Source organism: Triplophysa rosa, linkage group LG8, assembly GCF_024868665.1.
Source record: "Triplophysa rosa linkage group LG8, Trosa_1v2, whole genome shotgun sequence".
NCBI classification, from domain to species: domain Eukaryota; kingdom Metazoa; phylum Chordata; class Actinopteri; order Cypriniformes; family Nemacheilidae; genus Triplophysa; species Triplophysa rosa.
Window position 1 is genome coordinate 13,273,621 of NC_079897.1, and position 23,773 is coordinate 13,297,393.

General features: G+C 44.9%; 1 protein-coding gene across 1 annotated transcript in view; it reads right to left on the reverse strand.

The window, feature by feature from the left end:
• Nucleotides 1-23,773, reverse strand: part of dnah5 (dynein, axonemal, heavy chain 5) — a 186,372-nt gene that overhangs the window by 101,654 nt on the left and 60,945 nt on the right. The window contains exons 43-55 of the mRNA XM_057339812.1: nt 23,391-23,537; nt 22,491-22,732; nt 20,221-20,397; nt 18,253-18,457; nt 17,481-17,623; nt 16,984-17,118; nt 7,392-7,514; nt 6,754-6,967; nt 5,813-6,036; nt 5,156-5,354; nt 4,403-4,575; nt 3,749-3,879; nt 2,249-2,402 (exon numbers count right to left, since the gene is read on the reverse strand). Of these exons, the coding sequence (XP_057195795.1) occupies nt 2,249-2,402; nt 3,749-3,879; nt 4,403-4,575; nt 5,156-5,354; nt 5,813-6,036; nt 6,754-6,967; nt 7,392-7,514; nt 16,984-17,118; nt 17,481-17,623; nt 18,253-18,457; nt 20,221-20,397; nt 22,491-22,732; nt 23,391-23,537 (2,267 nt within the window). The remainder of the gene's footprint in view (nt 1-2,248; nt 2,403-3,748; nt 3,880-4,402; nt 4,576-5,155; nt 5,355-5,812; nt 6,037-6,753; nt 6,968-7,391; nt 7,515-16,983; nt 17,119-17,480; nt 17,624-18,252; nt 18,458-20,220; nt 20,398-22,490; nt 22,733-23,390; nt 23,538-23,773) is intronic.

Sequence of the window (23,773 nt, forward strand, 5' to 3'; positions counted from 1 at the left end):
CCTCCCATGTTTGTTGTTCTTGTTGTCCCACCCAAGTCCCTTTGTTATTTTGTCTTGTCTCCCACTTATTCTGTTTTCCATGTTTTGTCTGTTCTTGTCTTTGTCTCAGTCTGCCTTGTCTTGTCCGTCTACCCCTTGGTGAGCACCTGGAGGTGCTCATTAAAGGGGGGGCTTCTGTCATGGCTCTGCTTCCTTAGTCATGTTTTTCTTGGTCCTGTAGCAGAGCCATGGCAAAGTCTTTGGTTATGTGTGGAGAGAAACATATTATTGTCCTTTTGACAATATGTGATGTGATGTGAGTAATGTGAGTGTTGTGCTTTAGTCTTAGTCACCCTGCCGTGTTTGTTTTTGTAAGACGTTGTGTCGTGCCTTGTTTTGTTAGTTTGTTTTTGCCCCCCCCCCGTGGGAAGTGTTTTGTTTCAGTTTTTATTTTAGTTATAGTTCTGGTTGTCCCCATTGTGGGTTTTTGTTTTTCGTTTTGTGTATTAAAGACTTGTGTTTAACCCCTTCACGTCTGCCTGTGCTTGGGTTCTTCCTCTGTGATTCGTGACAACCATCTATGTGGAATCAGATGGAAAAGCAAGTAATTTCCATAAAAATAACAGATTTTCACACATCTACAATAAAACTATGATTATGCATATTTTGCATTTAGCAATCCATCGGCTATTCTGTATTAAGAAACCTATGAATTTGTGGAAGTGTTAACTACTGTATGCCCCGTGTGTAGGGTTATGCAGAAGGACAGCCAAACATAACACAGATCATTTATAGACTTAAAGGTACAGTAACAAAACACAGAGTTTATAGTAGTTCTAAACTAGAGTCTAAATTAAAATGATAAAGAATTGTATAGTGAGCTTTGAATTTTTATAGTTTTTATGAGGAGGCATGAGATGAACGAGGGAACATCATGCTTATGCAGCATCTGCCGGAAACTGAGCGCTAATAACACTATATATAGCAAATAATGTACAGTATATGTTAGAAACAACTTGATATAGTGTCAATAATCTGTGATAAAAAGCATAGTAAAGCAAAATAAAACAGATTTCCAAGTGAATTGTCACATCCATAACGGTCCATATTCCTCTTAAATGGTTAAATTAAAATGACTATTTTGTGGTCTATGATGAGTCATCCCTTCTCCCATTGGTTGGGTTTTACTGCTTCTCTTTTGCACACTTAAATTCACAGGAATCCTACAAAGTATGTTGTCTCTTCAAAACGTCCTTTATTGTAACATCAATAACTCATGAATTCATTTTTTTCTTTTTAATTTAAAATAGAAAATTTACTGGAATTGCCCATTTCTGTGTATCAGCAGCTGGTGACATCACCACTTGTTCTCAAACCAGAAATATGTGATGGTTCGACCATAGTGGTAAAATTACCATTTTTTAAAGACACAATACATACTGTATGTTTTGTGCATTAAAATATATATATAAAAAAACACTAGCAGTGTTGTTTCTATTAAGCCACTCTGTTGGCTTACATTATAACATTACAGTTACGTATTTATTACATTACTGTGAATGATCTATTTTGGTCTAAATTTAAAGCAACAAGCCTTTTTGCACATATAGTACTACCGGAACCCTGTTTCTGTCAATAAATGGTTTTGTGAATAAACAGTTTGTCTTTCAAACCCATCTGTCCTTATCTTCATCCTCCCCTAAGCATCAGTCATTTTAACACCTCTGTTGGTTTTGTCTGTGACGAATGGATTCCAGAAGTGAACTCAGCCAAGGCTCTCTGGCAGGTGTCACCTTTCTGGACGTATATCTATGCTGCTTAGTTTTCTCCTTGACAAACCCATCTGTCTCCCTAATATAAAGCGATGCATCTCTTGCCTCACAGATCTCATTTATTCCTGTCTTTATCACACAGAACGAACTCTGTAATTTGTCAAGAGAAGGTAACAAATCGAGTTAGACATTCTTTTATCCCTTCAGCTGTAAAATTTTTAAATTTAAGGTAAGAACATTTTAGGAAGGAAATGGATTTGTTTTTTGTATTGTGTGTTTTTGTTGTTCATGTGAATACTTGTGTGCTGCAACCAAATTGCCTTCGGGACATGAATAAAGATGAACTGAACTGTAATACACTGCCTTCTGCGCATCTGAATTTTTCAGCTGTAGGGGAACATGCATGGTGACCTTGAGCCTGGCTTATTTTTACATGTGCTCTAAAAACATCACTGAGAGGCTCAGAATGGAAGGCCCGTGTTTTTGAGTACTCTGACCTCGCCAGATGAAAGGACGTTGTTCATGTACTCCAGGAAGGACTCATCCTTGATCTCGTTGTCAGTGAAGATGAAGCTGATGCCTTTGCCCTGCTGACCGGCTGTCCTGTACAAGCCCTTCAGGTCCTCCATCAGGTTGGCTGTGTTGTAGGAACTACAGAAAGAGGAAGAGGGAGAGATACACATCAAGTTTGTACATGCATATTAGCATGAACCATGTTCTAATGATGGAATATAACAACAAAAAAGCAAAAAAAACAAATAAATAAATATATATAATATATATATGTATATATAAAATTAGATCTCATGCAAAGTCAAGATGAGTAAATATGTAAATATAATTTTGCCCTTAATATTTTTTTCTTGCGAGTCAAGGTCATGTTTTATCTTCCTAACTCTTCTGTATTATATATCTGTGTTTAAACATGTGGGAAAAATTACTATAATTAAATGAATTAACAATTCCAGAACCTGTATAATTCATGCTAACATCAATAAAAATTCCCAATGAGCAAGTACAGTATTGCGATAAGGCAACTTCGGAAAAAACTAATTTCTTCATTGTTAATTTGAATTGCTCTTTTAATTCCAGAAATGCAATTTGTTGTATTTTCTCTGAATAGTAAGAAAATAAAAGAGAATAATATGTTGCAACATACTAAATATTTAATACAAACTATATGGCAACAGCGTAGAGGAATTGGATTTGAAAGCAGCCTGTGTTTTGATGGCAACAACCTAAAAAACGTCAGACTTTAACACATCCACACACACAAGATCTGGTGACAGGAACACCAGATTCATTCACATCAATATTAAACATGAGCGCCAATGAAAAACAATCTCCAAATAGGTGCAGTGCCAAAAGCTCGCTGCCATCCTCACATCCAACAAAGGAAAGTGACATTTCATTCCCATCACCGAAAGAGATTACCCCAACCCCCTAAAGTAAAAACAAGACAATCTAAAAAAAACATCATCTTGATAGATGACTCCTTGTTCTTCTACAGACTTTAATGATCAGGACGCATTCCCACTTTCAATTTTAGCAGCAGATTATCAATTACACTGGAAGACAGGAGTCTGAATTGAAAACGTCCAGTCTCATTGGCGGGATCAGACTGCACGCTTGACTGGTTGCAGGTTGTTTCCTCTTTAGAAGCTGAATTGAAAAGTGGAGGCCAGAACAGTCTTATACACAGATACCATCTACTGGAGCACGTCTAAACTGCATTACACAAGAGAAAGTGTTTCTCGCTCGACATTTCCGCATTTATATTCATTACATTCATTATATAAGCATCGTAAAGGTACTGTATGTGCTCCAGTGGATATGAGAAACAAAACAAGGGCATGAAAAATAAAAGTTTGGATTTAACACCTTTCAGCACCCAAACACAAGAGCCGGAGGAAATCTCATTTCACCCAGGAGGGAAAAAGTGCATTTGAATGCAGCGGCTATGAATTATTGAGTCTGTGTAGGTAAAGGTGACTTACCGAGTGAGTGTAATCTGGAAAGTCTTGTAGCCAGCAATGAAAGACGCTAGTCTTGTCAAACTCTGTTTTCCAGAGCCTCCCACGCCAACCAGGAGGGCATTTCCCCGGGGGGTCCTGATGATACGAGAAATCTGGCCAGAGAAAGAGAAGGAACACGGTAGAAACAGAGACAGATGCTACCTCATTACCCTATGAAACGTTTACACGCACACTTCTCACAACGAAACTGTAAAGCAGGACATGTCTATTTCTAGTAACAGGCATGGAAGGTGAACTGGAATAACTCAAAATGTGTTGTGAGCACTGCATTCTCCATGCACTTTCATGTGGAAGAATGCTTCTAGATTATGTCACAACAATAGTAGGAAAAATTGCTTTATCATTTTTTTGTTCTGTTGAACACAAAAGAAGATATTTTGTAGAATGTAGGAACGCAAACCGTTCTGGGGCACTTTTGACTTCCATTGTCATTTTTCCTACTATGGTAGTCAATGGGGTCCAAGAACTGCTTGGTTACAAGCATTCTTCCAAATATCTTTCTCTGCGTTCATCAGAACAAAGAAACGTATGCAGGATAGAAACAACTCGAGGGTGAGTAAATGATGACAGAATTTTAAATTTTTGCTGAACTGTCACTAACCAGAACCTCAGTACCTTAACCAGGTGAATCATGGCATCCCTAAAGAAGACCATATCCATTCCTGCACCTCTGATGCTCTCGTTGTACTGATTCAAAAACAGGTTCAGCCTCTCCATCAGACTGTCGTAAGATTTAATGGGCTCGTACACTTTCGGCATGTCGAAATCTGTTTCCTCTGGTTCCTCCCCTGTTCAGGTATAAAACACCACATGAACAGCCATTTCAAACCCGATTTTTCATCCAAAATTGCGACTTTACAATATAACCTTGTATAGACGGTTTCAAAGTGACAACATAAAAAAACGTTACTGCGTAGGCTACTATGCACGCGTTCGTGGAGTGCCCTTAACTTCCGGTACACATCCGCAAATAATAAGAGTGCCTGTAGATTATTTCTGATAACAAGCAAACAAAACCGAGAAAAAACAATACTTGGATAAACTTGTCTCTCCAATATTGTGAACTTAGACTGCGATACCAAGCTCAACCGCTAGATGTCAATGTCCCATACGGTTTCTTTAAATGCCACCAAACTACAGGACCCATTCAACAACTTGTTTATTTAATTAAATGAACATACAACAAAATGCAACAAATCGTTTATTTAATACACTTATACAATAAAATAATAATTTAAATTCATATTAACATAAATTTAATTAAATATAAATGGTTATATTATTAGATCCTAGCCAAACACCGACCGGAAGTTAACTGCAGCCCAGGAGCACGCGTCCGATGAAACGGGTTTTGCATTTGATCATTACCTGTGGCTTCAGGTGCATCTCTGAGAAAGTCCACGAAGTACGTGTCTACCCCAACATCCACTATCACACGCTCTTTTACCCCGAGCTCGTCCTCTACCAGCTTGGCCAGAGTGCAGTCAAACCAGGCCACGTCTTCTGGGGCGGTGAACCGGTCAGCGATCACACGCTTGCATTCATGCTTCCACAACCTCAGTAAGACCTGTGCATTTCATACATCATTTTTACATTTACACATACACATTTGTCAGATGCTTTTATCCAAAGCAATGTATGGTGCATGCAAGCTACACTGTACATATTATCAGTGTTAATAAGTGTGTTCTTTGGAAATCGAACCCATGACCTTGCTATTGTTACTGCCATACTCCATATCAACTGAACTACAGGAACCAATTGAATATAATGTATACTGCTGTTTGGTGGTGTAGCGTTACTGAATCTACAGCGATACAAGATGAACTATGTTGTAAAAAATAGTGTAGTCAGATCAGCAAATGAGAGCTCTGCATATTAACAGACAGGTTAATATGATAAGCATGGGTAACCGATGAATAGCTCTCCAGCGTGTCTGCTAATTCATTTCAGAAACTAATCGAAATTTCATTCAGATTGTTCGGCTGAGTGTCTAAGAAACAACAGAATCGTGGTTAAACTCACATCGGGCAAATTGACGACTTCTGCGGTCACCGTGAGCATCCCCTGCCAAATGCGTGAGAGGTCCCGCAGGTTAAATATGTAGTGGAAGTTGGCAGGAGTGGGCAACATTTTAACCTTCGTCATTTGCCACAGTCTTCGGGTCAACGGAACCAGCCTGACCACCATATTGCGCACGTCCTCCGAAAAACCCCGATGGGAACAGTAATGACCCGTGCCGATAACACCTGCAGGTGAGAAAGATGAACAGAAAGAGATACATGGGGAAGGAAACTGAGCTACTGCTGACAGGAAAAGCGCAAAGGTTAAGGACAGAATGACCAAATGTGGTTTTCATGTAGAATAAAAGACTGAGCTGAATAAGAGATGTCACAACTAGCTATATGACATAAAATTAGAAGTGTGTAGGTTAACCTGTGTGTGAACGTGAAATGTCATATATCAATGAAAAAATGCCAATAAAAACATTCAGGTAAGGAGGAACGCTAGCAACGGCTCATAGTCAAAATCAATATGCAATTACAGGATCTGTTCTGCTTAAGCAATGCTCTTGACAACCTTGACCAAATGAAATAAAATGGAATAAATCAGATTTCTCCGAGCCATAAAGAAGCATAATCCATATAGTTTGTTGTAATTTCACAATACAATGCATAAATGAGACAACGTTAAGAGGATTCTTTCAAATGTATTAAAAAAGAGCATTTTTCTTTCAATATGGTTGCTATTCACATGATGCTCATGTGCGATCTCATCTCAGTGAGCTCTTGTATGAAGAAGAGCACTTGAAATAGGCCCATTTCATGCATTTTAGGGCAATTGTGAAGAAAATGTGAACATAGAATGAACAATTGTGTCTCAAATCGACCTTAGTAATACATCTCTGAAGCAATGTTTTAAAGCAATGGAATTTGACTGTGTAAATGGTAGATGAAAATACTGACCGAAGATTTTGTCTATGGAGGCATTGGATGGAAGAGTACAGTTAAAAATGGAAAACTGTCTCTTCAGTCTTTGAGGGATGTCATTTCGTCCCCCTCCAGGATGTATCATAGCTGCCAAAAACTGGATATCCACAATGCCGGTAAACTCTCCTGGTTTCTCCAAGTTATAGAAGCCATTCTGTTCCATCAGCTGTCGAACGATCTCATTGGTGACCTTATAACAGAGAAAATAGATTCAGAGAAGTTGTTTTTTGAGATTGGGAGGCAATGGCGGTTTAAAGGGATAGTTCACTCAAAAATGAAAACTCTGTCATCATTTACCTCTCTTGTCATATTAAACCTGTATGACTTTCTTTCTAAAGCAGAACACAAAAGAAGATATTTTGAAGAAAGTTGGTCACCGAACAGTACTGGACCCCATTGACTTCTATTGTATGGACATAAAACCAATGCAAGTGAATGGGTGCCGGTTAACAACATTCTTTAAAATAACGTGTTTTGTGTTCTGCGCAAGAATGAAAGTCATACAGGTTTGAACTGACAAAAAGGTGAGCAAATGATGACAGAATTTCCATTTTTGGATGTACTATCACTTTAATGTATGTTATGCAGAAACATTAATGCCTGCGATTTGTTACCTGGTCACCCCACTCATTGATCACAGGCATGTTGATGTCATCGATAAAGATGGACATCTTCTTCCCTGCCGGAGGGCCGTAAGTGCTTCCCATTCGCTTATCCACATAACTCTCCACGGAGCGCTAGGGATTCGCAGACAGCGAGAAGATCACAGACACGCTGATTACTAACAAACATCCAATAGCGGCACATAAATAAAGAACACGGATGCGATTTGGATCGATAATGAAATAGTCAATAATGAAGCAGAGACGGTGATGGAAACATTAGCCAGACTAAATAACACAAGATACACCGCTTTCATTCAGTAACACTTTAGAAAACCTGTGTATATATACATAATACACATAATACGTTATAAAGGTTTCAATGCATTGTAATGATATTTTTTATTCTAGTAATAACAGATAAATTGGCTTTAGTTAATTGTGTCAGATAGATAGACAGACAGACATAGATAGAGACAGGCAGACAGACAGTCAGATACAGACAGGCAGACAGACAGTCAGATACAGACAGGCAGACAGACAACCAGATACAGACAAATATATACAGACATACAGATAGACAGACATATGTAGACAGACAGGCACAGACAGATAAAGACAAACAGACAGACATAGGCAGGCAGGCAGACTAGAGCTGAAGATCTTTGCCCGAACCCGACGGACCCGACGTGACCCAACGGGTTCGGTCGGGTTCGGGCTTAATTTCTATCATTTTACACAGGCTCGGGCCGGGCTCGAGTTTGCGCGGTAAATGAGCGGTCATGTGATGCGTTCCGATTAGCGCGACAAAGATGCAAAAATGGATGCTGAGGGTTGCAACACATTCTCACTCCCGACTCGTCACATATTTATGCTCGGTCAGCGCCCTTCGGCGTCACTTTTGAACGCGCAGGGTACTCCTTTGACGTCGTTTTTCGACGATTTCACCGTCATTATGAAAATGTATATTAGATATAATTTGCAATGATGAAGTTTAGGGGTTTAATTTAAGTTTAATGGCCAGGATAATTGCATTTACATGACACTATTCAGACAGTTTGAGCAAGTAATGTAACAGTTTATTTATCGGAATATAAAACACATAATACAAGCAGTCACAATGTCGTTCAAAAATACAGATATTTCAAGGGTACCAACGCGAAATGATCGATTTGTATGAGGAACAGATGCGAAAGCGATCACCGTCCGCCGTAAATCTCAAATCCAGTGAAGAACGACGTTCAAAATTTGCCGCCAGAGGAAGTTACGTCAGCTTCGATGCCATTGGCTTTCCCGTGTCTCGTGTCCGATCGCGTCATTTCATTGGCTTTGAACATGAAACGGTATTGGCTCCCGCAACCGACTGCATCTAGCTGTTCCGGTTTATCTTTTGAATGGGAGCCTCAGCCGAGTTCATGTATTCACGGACACGCACGGCATCTCCATTGTAATGCTATCGTGAGGCTTTGGTGCAAAAAGGTATGCGAAACAAGTTGTTTGTTTTATTTTGTAATGCTTTTGGTCAGTTTGTGTAATAAATACCTGTGACTGTACTTTTATTCGCGTGTTGTGTTTTATATAGCTGAGAAGTGGTTAGGGTTAGGTTTAGGGTGAGGTTGGGGTTCCCTTTCTGTCGGTCTCTCGACGTTGTGTCGAACCGACAGAATGGGGTTTGTCTTGAGAACCTATCATCTTCTGAGTATTTAGAAAAGGCCAATGAAAATTGGCGAATGAAATTTGCATGCCGGGCTCCTCCCCGGATGTCCGGGTATAAGAGGGAAGCCGGCGTGCTCATTCATTCACCTTTTGTTCTTCAGAGCCTACGCATCTGATGAGCTTCTCTACGATCTTTGGTGATCATTTTTCTGCTGGAATCTACGACGTGGACAGCGGACGGTCCCTTCCTGCAGTGACTCTCCCCTGGGCGTCTCGGCAGTTCCGGAGGTGTTCGAGCAAATTTCCTTTTCTAAAAGAGCAAATTTCTCCAGCGTGGCTTGTCCCGCTGTTCTCATGGGTGCAACACACTCATCGAGGAGGGGGACGGACACAATGCCTGCTTCCAGTACGCTGGGGCAGACGTTGTGGATACGTCCTGCCCGCACTGCGGGCGGTGACGAATCAGACGTTGCGTCACAGGTGGCTGTGTTCCCCGGGACTCAGCCACCACCTCGTTTGCTCCCAGTTCCGTGGAGGCAGGACTACGGCCCTGCCGTCCGCTATGGCAAGCAGCGAGGGTGAGATGAGGATTACTGTGAGTGATAATCCGCCAGCCACGGCTCACGGACCGTTCACACCTCGTTTCGCTCGTCTGACCGTTCCCCAAAAAGACGGTCCGCCGTCTTATTCCTCAATCACGTATTCGGACACGATGCGTGATGATGAGAGGTCTCTTGCAGCATCGAGGGGTGACGTACTGCCATCCGACTCCGACGATTCTTCGGACTCCCTCCCTCGGGGGGTCGAGTCCAGGAAAAAGCGGATGTCGAGATGTCGGCCATGCTTTCCCGGGCCGCCGTGAGTGTTGGGTTGCAGTGCCCGCACTGCCTCTCCCGGCGTTCGCGGCTGGCTACATGGCGCCTCGGGTTTGAGCGCAGCTCCAAGCCGCGCCAACCCCAAGTGCCGTATTTACAGGAAGTGCATGAGGAACTTTGCAAGACCTGGAACGCCCCTTCCGGCACGTTTCACGTCAAACAAAGTTCTGTCACCCTCTCTTCCCTCGAGGTTGAGACAGCTGGAGGATGCGTCGGTGTACCCAGGTGGAGTTGCCGCCGCGGTGCACTCGTGCCCGTAGGTGGCGGCCACCTGGGGGGGCTCGACCTAGACTCCCGTCCAAAGCATGTGGTGTCTCGGCATCTCTGGTGTAGAGAGCTTACATTGCGGCGGACCAGGCTGCCTCCTCTCTCCACGCTATGGCTCCTGCCAGGCCAGGGCATTGAGAGAGCTCCACGAGGGTAAGACCGACCCAGCGCTTATGCAGGAACTCCGCGCCATCACCGACCTCGCTCTACGGGCGACCAAGGTGACCACGGGGGCCCTGTTACGGACGATGTCCACACTTGTGGTCCATGAGGAACTCCTCTGGGCGATACTTGCGCAGATGAGTAATGCTGAGAAGGTCCGCTTTCTCGACGTACCCGTCTCGCAAGGGGGGGCTGGTTGGTGTTACTGTGGAGGGTTCTCGACAGTAAAAAGCAGTCCTCCGTGCCGCAACTCGGCCGCCTCGGCCGTCGAGTCCCGTGCACGGTCTGCTTCCCAGCAGCCCTGGTCCTCTTCAACGCCCTCCAGTGACCTCGAGGAGACAGCGAAGAGGAGACCATCGCCCAATCAGCAGCCGCGGGCAGCGGCTGTCATGGGATCACCTCAGGGGGATCGAGGCTACCATTGGGCCCGACCCCAGCCACAGCGCTGGTAGGTCGGATAGGGACGGTTCCTGCCCCGTCCCTCCATCTGCTGGACCCCTCCGGGGGGCTAGCGCCCACTTACTCTCAAAAAGGAGAGTTCTCTCCTTTCTCTGGGTTACCTCAGCCGCTCTCACCCTCTGCACGACGGTGAACGGCAAACTCGACGTTGCGTCATGGCAAAGCGCAGTGTCGAGTACAAACACCAGCCCTCAGCACTCTCAGTCAGACAGTGCGTTGAGCTGCGCAGTCGCCAGGCAGGAAATATGGCAGAGCCGATCTCCTCCCCGGGGGGCCTCCCCTGGCAAGGAATCCGTACTGCTAGCCATCGAACCACCCTCCGCGGGGGCGATGAAGCAGATCGACCTCTAGTCCCCTGTTACAGTTCTGGGAGCCCCCAGACTGTCAGGGCTACGCGATTCAGTCGCTACACGTCCGCCCAAGTTCCGGGACGTCCTTTTACCTCAGGCAGAGGCAGGGATGCCCCCGTACTTCGGGCGGAGGTCGCCTCCCTTCTGGTGAGGGGAGCGATCGAGCCCGTCCCACCGGCCGAGGTGTTCAGCGGGTTTTACAGCCCGTACTTCATTGTCCCTAAGAAAGGCGGAGGGTTGCGCCCTATCTTGGGTCTGTGTGTTCTGAACAGGCACCTACACAAGCTGCCTTTCAGGAAGGTCACGCAGAAGCACATCCTGGCATCCGTCAGGCGTCAGGACTGGTTCATGGCAATCGACCTGAAGGACGCGTACTTTCATGTCTCGATCCTCCCTCGACTTCGGCCATTCCGACAGTTCGCGTTCGAGGGACGGGCATATCAGTACAGGGTCCTCCCCTTCGGTCTGTCCCTGTCTCCACGAGTCTTTACGAAGGTCGTGGAAGCCGCCCTCCTTCCCCATTGGGAAGGAGGTGTACGGGTACTAACTATCTCGACGACTGGCTCAAGTTTGGGCACACTCTCGAGATCTGTGGTGTACACACAGGGACCTGGTGCTCCGGCACCTAGATCGGTGGGGCCACAGGTCAACTGAGATAAGAGCAAGCTCTCCCCGGTGCAGAGCATCCTCTTTCTCGGTATGGAACTCGACTCTGTCCTCACGGGTGGCCCCGCTCACCCCCAGGGGGGGGCGCGAGGACTAGCGCGCCCGGTCAGTGTTGAACTGCCTGAGTTCAGACAGTCAGCGGTCCCCCTGTAACAGGAGGCTCCTGGGATTCATGGCATCCTCGGCGGGGGTGGCCCACCGGCAGCAGGCGTTGGTCACACGCTTTTCTGCCGACACACCCTAAGGGGTGCCGTGTGCAACGGGCAAGCAGTGTCGGGGCGGTGGACGGGCCCCCGCCTGCGTTGGCATTCAACTGCCTAGAGTTGTGGGTTGTGCTACTTGCATTGAGGGACTTCCTCTCGTGCAGGGAAGCACGTGCTGGTCCGGTTGGACAGCACAGCTGTTGTGGTGTATTCTTCACTCACAGCAGCTAATATGACTCGCCCGATGCCTCCTCCTCTGGAGTCAGCAGGTGATCAGCTCCCTGCGAGCCACACACATACCAGGCGTCCTGAACCAGACAGCCGATGTGCTCTCTCGTCAGTTGACACCTTGCGGAGAGTGGCGACTCCCTCCCCGCGCAGCCGGCTCATTTGGGGGCAGTTTGGCCAGGCACAGGTGGTCCTGTTGCCTCCCCGAACTCCTCCCATGGTCCGCTTGGGTACTCCCTGTCCGAGGACCCTCGGCACGGATGCCCTTGCGCACAGCTGGCCGCGGGACAAGCGGAAGTACGCTTCCCCCCAGTGAGCCTCATTGCACAGGTCCTGTGCAAGGCCAGGGAAGAGGAGCATCAAGTGGTACTAGTTACGCCCCTTCGGCCTAACCAGGACTTGGTTCTCGGAGCTGTGGCTCTGACAACAACTCCCCCCTGGCCGCTCCCCCTGGCGGACAGCTTCCCCAGGGGAAGGGGCACGTTACGGCATCCCAGGCAAAACCTGGTCTCCATGTCTGGACGGGACGAGGAGATCCTGAGTGACCCACCCCCAGTCCGGTTGGGACGTCACTCAGGCTAAGGGCTTCGGCCACTGGGCGGCTATACGCCCATAGGTGGCGCCTCTTCTCGTCCTGGTGCTCTTCTCACCGAGAAGACCCGCGGAGTTGCTCGGTCGTGTACGAGCTGTCCCGTCCTCAAGAGAGCGGGGGAGTAACCTCTCCCCCTCCACACTGGGAATGTATGTAGCCGCTACGGCCGCTCATAATGACCCAAGTGCTGGGTAGCCTCTGGGACAGCACGGCCTGGTCATTAGGTTCCTAAGGGGCGCGAGAGGGTGACCACCTTTCCGCGCTCCGTACCCTCTTGCGAACTAGGTGGCGGGCCTCAAAAGGCCCCGCTCCCTTCGAGCCTTTCGGGGTTACCGCTCTTTCTCAGTCTTGATAAAGACGGTGTTCCGCATTGCGCTCACCTCCAAGAGGGTAGGGGATCTACAAGCACTCTCCGTGTCCGCAGGTTGCCTAAAACTCGGGGCCGGGATTCTCACGTTATCTTGAGACCCCGCCCCGGCTACATGCCCAAGGTTCCCACCACTCTCCCGAGAGACCAGGTGGTGAACCTGCAGGCGCTCCCCACCGGGGAGGAAGACCCAACCTATCCGTGCTTGTCCAGTACGCGCACGGCGCCTCTGCTTGGACCGCACGCAGAGCCCAGAAGCTCTGAGCAGCTCTTTGTCTGTTTCGGAGGTCAGCAGGAGGGCTGTCTCCAAACAGAGGCTGGCGCACTGGATCGTGGATACCCTCGTTAGGGCATACCGATCTTTTTTCCTACCCGTTGGGGGTGAGGCACACCCCTCGTGGCTGGCTCAGGGCGCCTCTCTGGCAGACATCTGCGGAGCTGCGGGTTGGGCTATGCCTAACAACTCCGTGAGGTTCTAATACCTACGCGCGGAACCGGTGTCAGCCCGCATCCTGGCAAGGTGTGGGACCGGCAGCCGGTAGGGCATACGCCTGCGGAAGCCCTTCCCACTCCGGGGGGAGCAGTGGCGATCCCGCCTCACTTCTTTCCCCTCGGGTAAAGAACAGGCATTCCATCCATCACTAAGCACCCTTCCAGGGGACAGGCTGGGCAGAGCAGCCCTGCCCCCTTAGGCCGGGGAACAGTTGAGTTATCTCCCACATAGCTCTAACCGGACCTAGTGCTCCAGACGTGGTAACCCCCCCTCCGTGGGCTGTTCCGTCTGATGTATCCTCATGAATGGTTCCCACCTTGGCAACCCATGACCTCCCCAGGTGGACTCCCACCTTGCGGTTAACTCCTGCAGTCCGCACATTCCTCCCATGAGTTCTCCCCTGATGGTGAGACCATGTGGTGTCTCCACTAATTCCTCCCTATGGTAGGTAGTGGCCTCTGCAGTGTTTTTCCCCCCCAGGGGGGAATAATGCTTACCCAGTGGCCCGTACGGTGCCGGGCGGCTTCTCGCCATTTAGAGAATCAGGCCTCCGCCCGTGACGGCCGGCGTTAGGGGGCTTCCCAACTTTTTGTGGAAAGCTCTGGGTCCCCCTTCCTCTCCACTGGAAGGTCATAATTTCGCGCTAGCGTGTTCGTCTGACTCGCCCAGGCCAGTCAACGTCGCTCCGCAGAGATTGTGACGCGGCTCAGTGCTGTGGCGTTTTCCATAGGAACCCCATTCTGTCGGTTCGACACAACGTCGAGAGACCGACAGAAAGGGAACGTCTTGGTTACGGATGTAACCTCGGTTCCCTGATGGAGGGAACGAGACGTTGTGTCCCTCATGCCACAACACTGGCCGCCCACCCCAGCGGTCGGGGGAGGATGCTTTAGGCTCCTCAGACCAAAAGGTGAATGAATGAGCACGCCGGCTTCCCTCTTATACCCGGACATCCGGGGAGGAGCCCGGCATGCAAATTTCATTCGCCAATTTTCATTGGCCTTTTCTAAATACTCAGAAGATGATAGGTTCTCAAGACAAACCCCATTCTGTCGGTTCGACACAACGTCTCGTTCCCTCCATCAGGGAACCGAGGTTACATCCGTAACCAAGACGTTAGGTGCTACAAAATATTAAAACCATAAATAATTATGAAATGCTAAGAATTGCACGCATCTCGGTCTGGAGCATTTAGAAAACAGCAATGCAGTTCCCTGTTCGTCGAAAAACAACGCCAAAGGGGTACTCTGCACGTTCAAATGTGACGCCGTGGGGCGCTGACCGAGCGTAAATATGTGACGAGTCGGGAGTGAGAAAGGGTTGGCTGAGGAGGTGAAACGGAGGCTTGCCTCTGGCGATTACGTTTTGGTTGCACCAGCAACTAAAGCAAAGTCTGAGGTGTGGAAAAGTTTTGACCATGTGCATAATGAGAATAATGAGCCAGTGGGATATGTGAGATGTTACAGAGGACTTATTTATTTCTTTGTTCCAACATCCAAGTGGCCTATAGCCTACGTTAGTCATTAATAAATTATGTTAAAACATGTATAAATGACTCATTCTTGACAAAAAGCTGTGCGCGTGCGCACATTTGAATAGCCTAATGTCGGGCTGTAAACGGGTCAGATAGAGACAGATAGACAGACAGGTAGATACAGACAGATGGACAGACAGGAGATACAGACAGGCAAACAGACAGTCAGATACAGACAGACAGTCAGATAGAGACAGACATACAGATAGACATAGACAGACATACAGATAGACAGACTGTGACAAGCACAGCGGTACGAGGGCCGTGAGGGAACGGCGCAAGACCGGCGACGCAGGTGATAACGAGCGTCAGCTGCGCATTGCACCGGTCTCGCATCTCTCACGGAGGAGCTCCGGAAGCATAAAAGGAGGAGCGACAGCAGTGAAGGACGAGAGAGAACCAGGCCTGGATTTTATGTTATGGTCTTATTATGTTATTGTTTATTATGTCCTACTTTACTTTCGTTTTGTTGTTCTTTTAGGTTATTAAAAGTTGGTTATCGTTCGCCGGTTCTCGCCTCCTTCTTACCGTTTACTTCGAACTTTGTTACACAGACATATGTAGACAGACAGACACAGACAGATAAAGACAAACAGACACAGATAGGCAGGCAGGCAGACACAGAGACAGACAGTCAGATAGAGTCAGATAGAGACAGATAGACAGACAGGTAGATACAGACAGATGGACAGACAGGTAGATACAGACAGGCAGACAGACAGTCAGATACAGACAGGCAGACAGACACTCAGATACAGACAGGCAGACAGACAGTCAGATAGAGACAGACATACAGATAGACATAGACAGACAGACAGTCAGATACAGACTGGCAGTCAGATACAGACAGACAGACAGTCAGTCAGATACAGACAGGCAGACAGACAGACAGTCAGATACAGACAGACAGGCAGATAGAGACAGACAGGCAGATACAGACAGGCAGACAGACAGACAGATACAGACAGGCAGACAGACAAACAGACAGATAGAAACACACAGGCAGTCAGATACAGACAGAGAGACAGTCAGATACAGACTGGCAGTCAGATACAGACAGACAGACAGTCAGTCAGTCAGATACAGACAGGCAGACAGACAGACAGTCAGATACAGACAGACAGGCAGATAGAGACAGACACTCAGATACAGACAGGCAGACAGACAGACAGTCAGATACAGACAGACAGGCAGATAGAGACAGTTAGATACAGACAGGCAGACAGACAGTCAGATACAGACAGGCAGACAGACAAACAGACAGATAGAGACAGACAAATAGTCAGATACAGACAGACAGACAGATATATGGGCGATTCACAATTCACATCTACAACCATGTGGAAAACGTGGGAGCCTAGGAGTTTGCTCTCTCCTGGCATCTGTCGTCGCTAAGCAACCATTGGCCACGATAGCCGTTGAGACGAGGAAGTATAAACAAGGATGTATGGATTATATGCACAGAAAATACCTTGCAATAAATCTGCTACTAGATTTATTAATGCTGCGATCATCTGTCTCCATCTCTATTGGCTGGTTGGTTCTTGTCACATGACCTGCGGTGGGCGTGCGACATGCTGAAAAGTTGTAATATTTTTATTTCGATGCGGCGCGAATATTTTCGATGCGAATATGCGTGTGCAAAAGACGTGAAATGTGAATCGCCCCATTAACAGACAGGCAGACAGACAGACAGACACATATAATATGCCATGTTTTGAGTGAAATGGAGCACAAACACATAGCTGATACCTGAAACATGAGGGGTGTGGTGGCTGAGGAGAAATTCAGGCTCTTGGCAGTGTGGGATTCTGGGTCATATTTTGACATGTAGCCTTTTATGATGACAGTTTTGGCAGTTCCCTGTTCTCCTATCAAAAGCACAGCCTGAAACACATGAAGAAGACATGAGGAGACTCCAGAGAGAGAGAGAGAGAGAGAGAGCGCGCATCTGTTCTTCTGCACAGCTAATCATAGTGCTTGCAGCGGAGGTAAAGTCTTGACGACAAACAAGCCTCGCTCAGAGAAAGAAATGATGCGTGGCATCACTGCCACACTAGAAAACAGACCTACCCAATCCATTGAGTATAAGATTAATACATTTATGTACTTGCTTAATAACAGATTCTTGTTCATTTTTTAACCAAAAAAGTTACACATTGCATTTTAAAATAATCTTATGTTTCTCTCATTACAAACACTAGTTTAATACATCTAAATATTCTCAGCAAGACCTATCAGACTCCCACCTTGCCCTGCTTGGCAATAGTCTCGATGAGGAAGTCTGTGCGAACATTGTCAACATTGGGCACCAGTATGGAGCTGTATTCTGGTGTGAAGTCAGGGGGGTAGATGTACTCCTCCACTCTGCTATTCCAATGAACCCACTGACCTGAAAAAAACACACAAAACAATAGTTCAACTTCCACTGTCAGGGGTCTGAATAAAGCAACATGCAAAAAAACTTTCATTAAAATTCCATAACAGGCAAACTTTGTTCTATAATAAAACAGGGTTATTAACTCCAGCTGTGATTGACAGGTGGAACATCAGGCCTGAATATGTAAACCTGGAAAATTTGATCTTGTTTAGACATGAATGCTGCCAATTAAAAGCATCCATCTGAATTGCAAAGTTCCCAGAAAAGGGTGACAAAGCTCGCAAATGAGATGTGATTTTTAAAAACAAGCCTTTAATAAGATGAATTTGAGCATGTGTAAAAATCACATGACCTTGAGATGGTAAACCAAAGATCTTTGAGTATTCATTTTAAGATTTGTTTGGGTAGTATGATTTTTCACATGCACTTTATGTTCAGAAAAAAATGCAGGGATTATTTCTGGCATTTGCTGGAGATTAACGGATTACTTTTGGGATTTTTGGAGTTGGGTGTTTCTTTGTTAAAGCAAAGAGAGCAAAAAGACCTATTTATTTGTAGAAGACCCTGTTATATGTAAACAGAAACACTGAGAAAAAGTGGTTTGAGTGCTTAAAAATCTGGAGTGCGAGTATGTTTGGTACCATCATTAGTGACGTAAAAGTCAAACATAGTGTGCTCGCTATGGGGTGGGATGTCTGGAAGGTCCAGGCGGATGTTGTCATGACGACGGAGCCAGTTCTCCAACTTGATTCGATCATCAAGTTCCAAGAGGGCTCCAACACTCCACATCAGAGCGAAGACGTACAGGCGCTCCATGTGCTCACGGGACAGCTCCCCTCCCTGCTCCTGATGAGTTACATCATCAAAGACACCATCAAAGCTGATCACATTTCTCCTTCCGTATTTAAACTTTTTGTTCAAAGAGACATACTCTAAAAATCAGAAATGATATGCTAGTCAGAATTATAAGATATTAACGTATGACTGCTTCCATTTACTTTTTATAACAAAGGTCATTTCCGTGTAGAACTATCAAAGGTAAAACAGCAAAAACAGATTGTAAAAGTTCAGAGAAAAGGTTGAAAATGAAGCGTTAATGATGCAAACAAAAACACAAACATTCTCTGGTCACTCAGTTAGACATAAGTGTTTCTCTTGTGGCTATAGCCCGAGGTGTTAATATTCTACATATTCTATAATGTTCTGACACTTTCCGTGTTACGGTCCGTCACAGAAATGCCAAATCGGGCCATTAATACAGAGCCAAAGTTCTCATAGAAAGACAGTGTGGGGACAATAGTGCCGCATACTGTTTATAACTCACAGCTAAATGAATTATAAATGACAATGCAGGAGGATAATGTGTGACATTTACTGGGGACAATTCACAATAATCATATTCTTGACTTATACATACAGTAAGTGATACAGCAAGGTCGATGTCAAGATGCAATTTTTTCATACTAAGCATTCTTTTCTTCTTGTTTTCTTGTACAAATATCTACACATTCCTAAATCAAGATACATTTACTTGACAAGGGACCGAAGATATCTAGTCTTGTTTTATGAAATTCAAGTTTTTTTTCTTCCCCCATTGGCAAATTCTTGGTTTAAACATAAACTTACCTAATTTTTTTTTATTTAAGGGATAGTTCACCCAAAAATGAAAATTCTGTCATCATTTACTCAGCCTCAAGTTGTTTCTAACCTAAAGAAATTTTTATTGTTACACTCAACACAAAAGAAAATAGTTGGTAGAATGTTTGTAAACGAACCGTTCTGGGGCACTATTGATTTCCATAGTAGGAAACGAAAGAAGTCCCATGGCACTTCTCGTAAAGAGTAGGGGTGTAACCCCGGTGTCCTGGCCAGATTCCCTCCACTGGCCCTTGTCTATCATAGCCTCCTTATAATCCCCACCCTCTGAATTGACTCCGTCTCTTCTCCACCTATAGCTGTTGTGTGGTGAGCACACTGGCGCCGTTGTACGTTGGATGCTGCACACTGGTGGTGGTTTGAGGAGACACCCCCCCCCCACATGATTGTAAAGTGCTTTGGGTGTACAGCAATACACAATAAACTATCTAAATGCCTAATTCTCTCGTTCAAACGAAACTACCATGGTAGTCAGTAATGCCCCAGAACGGCGTGGTTTCCTACATTATTCTAAATATCTTCATTTGTGTTCAACAGAACATAGCAAATTATGCAGATTTGAAACAACATGATCGTGAGTAAACGATGACAGAATTTTTGGCTGAACTGTTCCTTTAAATGGTAGTGTATACAATGAGCAGAATTGGTGCCTATGTTGAGTCTTCTAAATGGGTCACTTAAACAGTTATGTTACTATAGCACTAAGTAATTGTAACTTTTTGTAAAATCCTTCAAATGATACCAGTCACATACAAAACGTAATCTGTTAAATAATAATTAGCAAAAACTTGTTTTAAGTAAATTCACCCATAATATATACTTCAGATCAAATCAAATTAAGCATAAGATTATGTAGGAGTAAACCAGATATGTGGATGTATATTTTGTTTCAGATGCATTAAGATAATGTAGCAATCAACAGCAACAGAAAATAAACATTGAGATGGCACAACCTTGGGCTGAATGAGTCCCTGCAGCATGTTTATGCTTTGCATGATGAAGAAGGCCTCCAGCATCTCCATTTTATACTGCAGAGACTGAACGCTGAAATGGAAGAGCTGAGGAAAGGAGGACGAGAAGAGATCCCTCAGGACCAGCCCTTCCTGGGGGGAACGATTCTTCAGCCAACCCTGATAAAACACACACACACACACACACACACACACACACACACACCGGTTATCTAAAATGAAATGAAGTATCCTTTTGTTCTCAGACTGTGACACGTTTGGGTATAAACACAATTTGACTTTCTTCTGTGTTTCGTCTTCTCCCTCATTTCCTCTTTATCAGTGGAGCACTTTGAAGTCCAGGGCTCTAGACTAACTTTTTGCACTGGTTGCACTGGTGCGCCTAACTTTTTTTCTTAGGTGCACCAGCACAAAAGTTAGGTGCACCCAAATTTTCGACCGTATCGCATTTAACACCGCAGTTTTACAAGTTCACTTTTTTTTAATCGCTGTCCATATAGGCAATATTGACTTGTAAATGATTAACTAACAATCTGGTCAACATAAAGTTCTTTATTTGAAGCACAATTCTACAAGAAAGGTCACTTATTGAAAAAGTGTTGGTGCTTAAAGTGCTTCACTGAACTGAAATTTAAACTTAAAACATCTCAAGATAAATGAACCAGGGCTTGACATAACCTGGGAGGTTGATGGCTCCGTGTCAGAGCATTGCTTATGATTTTCGGACGGATCAGGCCTTAACTTAACATTATTCACGAAAAAGTTGTCAATCGTTCTTTTCATCTTCTCTCATCATAGTTGTATTTTAGTACAACTGAATGCCCAATAAAGCCGTTGTTGTTTATATTCATCTATATATTTCATGTTTTAATGTTTATGTACATACAGTATGTGATTCGATCTGGGAAAACCCAACACATGGTGAAAATTTATATATTTTCAAGCCCTTTCCAAATCAGTTTTTATTTTGCTCATACCTTGTGTATGTAACAAAAGTTATGGCTGAGGTCGGCTGAAGCACTAGGATTTTCAGGAACGGAATTTGGAGAAAAAAGGTTTAAAGTTAAGTGATGAAAATAAAAACACAACAATCCAGTATCACAAGTAAAAGTCACTTTACAGTGGTAAAAGACTTACTCTAATAACAATTTAATAAAAAAACATTTCCTAGTGTTGAAGTCTATAAAAATACTGTACAAAACCGTTTGAATAAATGAAAGTAAGGAAAATAGTGCAGGGCACACTTAAAGAACGAGAGCTCTGCCATTATCACTACACAAGGAAACTAGCAAACATTACGGATAACAACTGATAAGCAGTGAAGCAAGTTTTATCTTGTTTATCATGTGCATAGTGTCTGGACTCATGATCATCCCTTGTATGTTTTGCGATCGGATAACTCCCGGTGCTGCAGACGGGGAGCTCTGTCATCTCACGAAAAACATTGTATAAAAAACTTTGCATGCCGTAGTTGACACAGGACTGGCAGGAAATGTGCATTGATACTCCTTCATTCTTCATCTTATGTGGTTTACTTTGATAGGTGAACTGTCTTTCCCGCATCCCAGCGCGACATCCGACGGGTTTTCCCAGATCGCATCACATATGTCTAGTCATGTAACAATGACAGGTGAAAACACGCACGTCCCTTCGCGAGCATCACGCTCTAATGAAGGGAAACAGGGAGTTACAAATTGCCCTCATTGTAATCCGTCAAAATGACAGACAGATGGCCTTCAGATTTTTCCGTCACTGGTAAAAAAAATCTGTCAGTGACAGAGAATGTTCGTTTAACGCGACCTCTGGAACACACACGTACAGGAAAATCTGGACCACTGCCAATCAGAGGGGGTCCGCCCTTCACTATCTCTGATTGGTTTAGACCACGCTATGCACCTAATGTGTGTCTGTTGATGAATCACAGGAAGACTTTCAGAGTCGCGGAGACTTTTTTTCTCGCTTGAACGGCTGGTCGCACCGGTGCGACCTCAGATTTTTCTTAGTCGCACCATTGAGAAATAAGGTCGCATGTGCGACCAAATTGGTCGCACTCTAGAGCCCTGAAGTCTATTATAAAGACAGAGAGAAATGCCCTGGGAATTCTACACTTCATTAATATGGAGTGGAGCAATAGGAATAACAGAAGCACTGCTTTCTTCAGCTAGATACAAATAAATAGAGAGAAATAAAAATCTACCATCAAAGTAAAGATCAATATAGGGATCATTCAGTACACGTTCCTCACCACCCACCTCCAAAATAGGACTCCAGTTCAGGACAGAGGAGCTCATAAACACCATCCCGTTACGGGACACTGTGGCCGGGGAGGCGTTATCGATGTTGTGTGGCTCGAACACGATCTTGCACGTGGGTGCCATGGGTATACGGTCACCATTGGCCAATGTCAGCGTTCGATTATCATCTAGGACTGAGTTGAGATTTTCAATCCATATGGCATCAACCGGGCCATCGAGTACGATCCATATGTGTTCCCCTACACACAAAACATGTATTACAAATAAGAAATGGAGCTGATATTGATACTCAACAGCATAATTGTTATGCTTTCCATCAATCATTGTGATCAATGATTGACATTTGACATCTTTCAGCTGATAGCTTTGCCCGTTGGTTTCTAAAGCCCTATTTGATGTCTACGCTTGTTCATTGATTTTAAAAAGCCTAGTCGACGGGTTCATGCGTGTTTGTCGCATTCAAATGAGCCATTCTGTTTGATGTGTTGAAGATTTCATCCTTTTACAGTTCAAGAGGGTTTTCAACCACTTCGACATCCATTAGCTTTCACATGAAGCTGACTGACCAGACAAAACAGTTCTAATAGGGCCTCTGCTGAAATATTCAAATATTTTCCCATTTAATTATTTTAATGAGTTTTAATTTACATTTATGCATTTGGCAGATGCTTTTATCCAAAGCAACTTACATTATATTGTATTATACATTTTTTTGTTTTGTTTCTGACTATGTGCAATCCCCTTGGATCGAACCCATGACCTTGGCATGGCTAGTACCATGCTCTAACCACTGAGCCACAGGAAAGCAAAATTTATAGCGAAATATGTACAAAACACATCTTATGCCTGTCATAAATGTTGTTTCTATACTGTTTTGCCACAGACTGTGATTTATACCTTTCTTGGCTCTGAGGGTTTTCCTCCACAGAGTAGAGAAGATTCCATCAGTCCAGTCATTGGTTGCCACGTCGAGTCGGCCGAACATTTGGGGTGCGGTGATGGCTTTCGGGTTCATCCGCATCTCTCTGTGAGGCTGACCACAGTCTAAACAAAAAATAATAATAACACGCATCACTGAGATAATCTCGACCCTATATAAAATTGTATTCCCTTTCTGTCGGTCTCTTGACGTTCTGTCGAACCAACAGAATGGGGTTTGTCTTGAGAACCTATCATCTTCTGAGTATTTAGAAAAGGCCAATGAAAATTGGCGAATGAAATTTGCATGCCGGGCTCCTCCCCGGATGTCCGGGTATAAGAGGGAAGCCTGCGTGCTCATT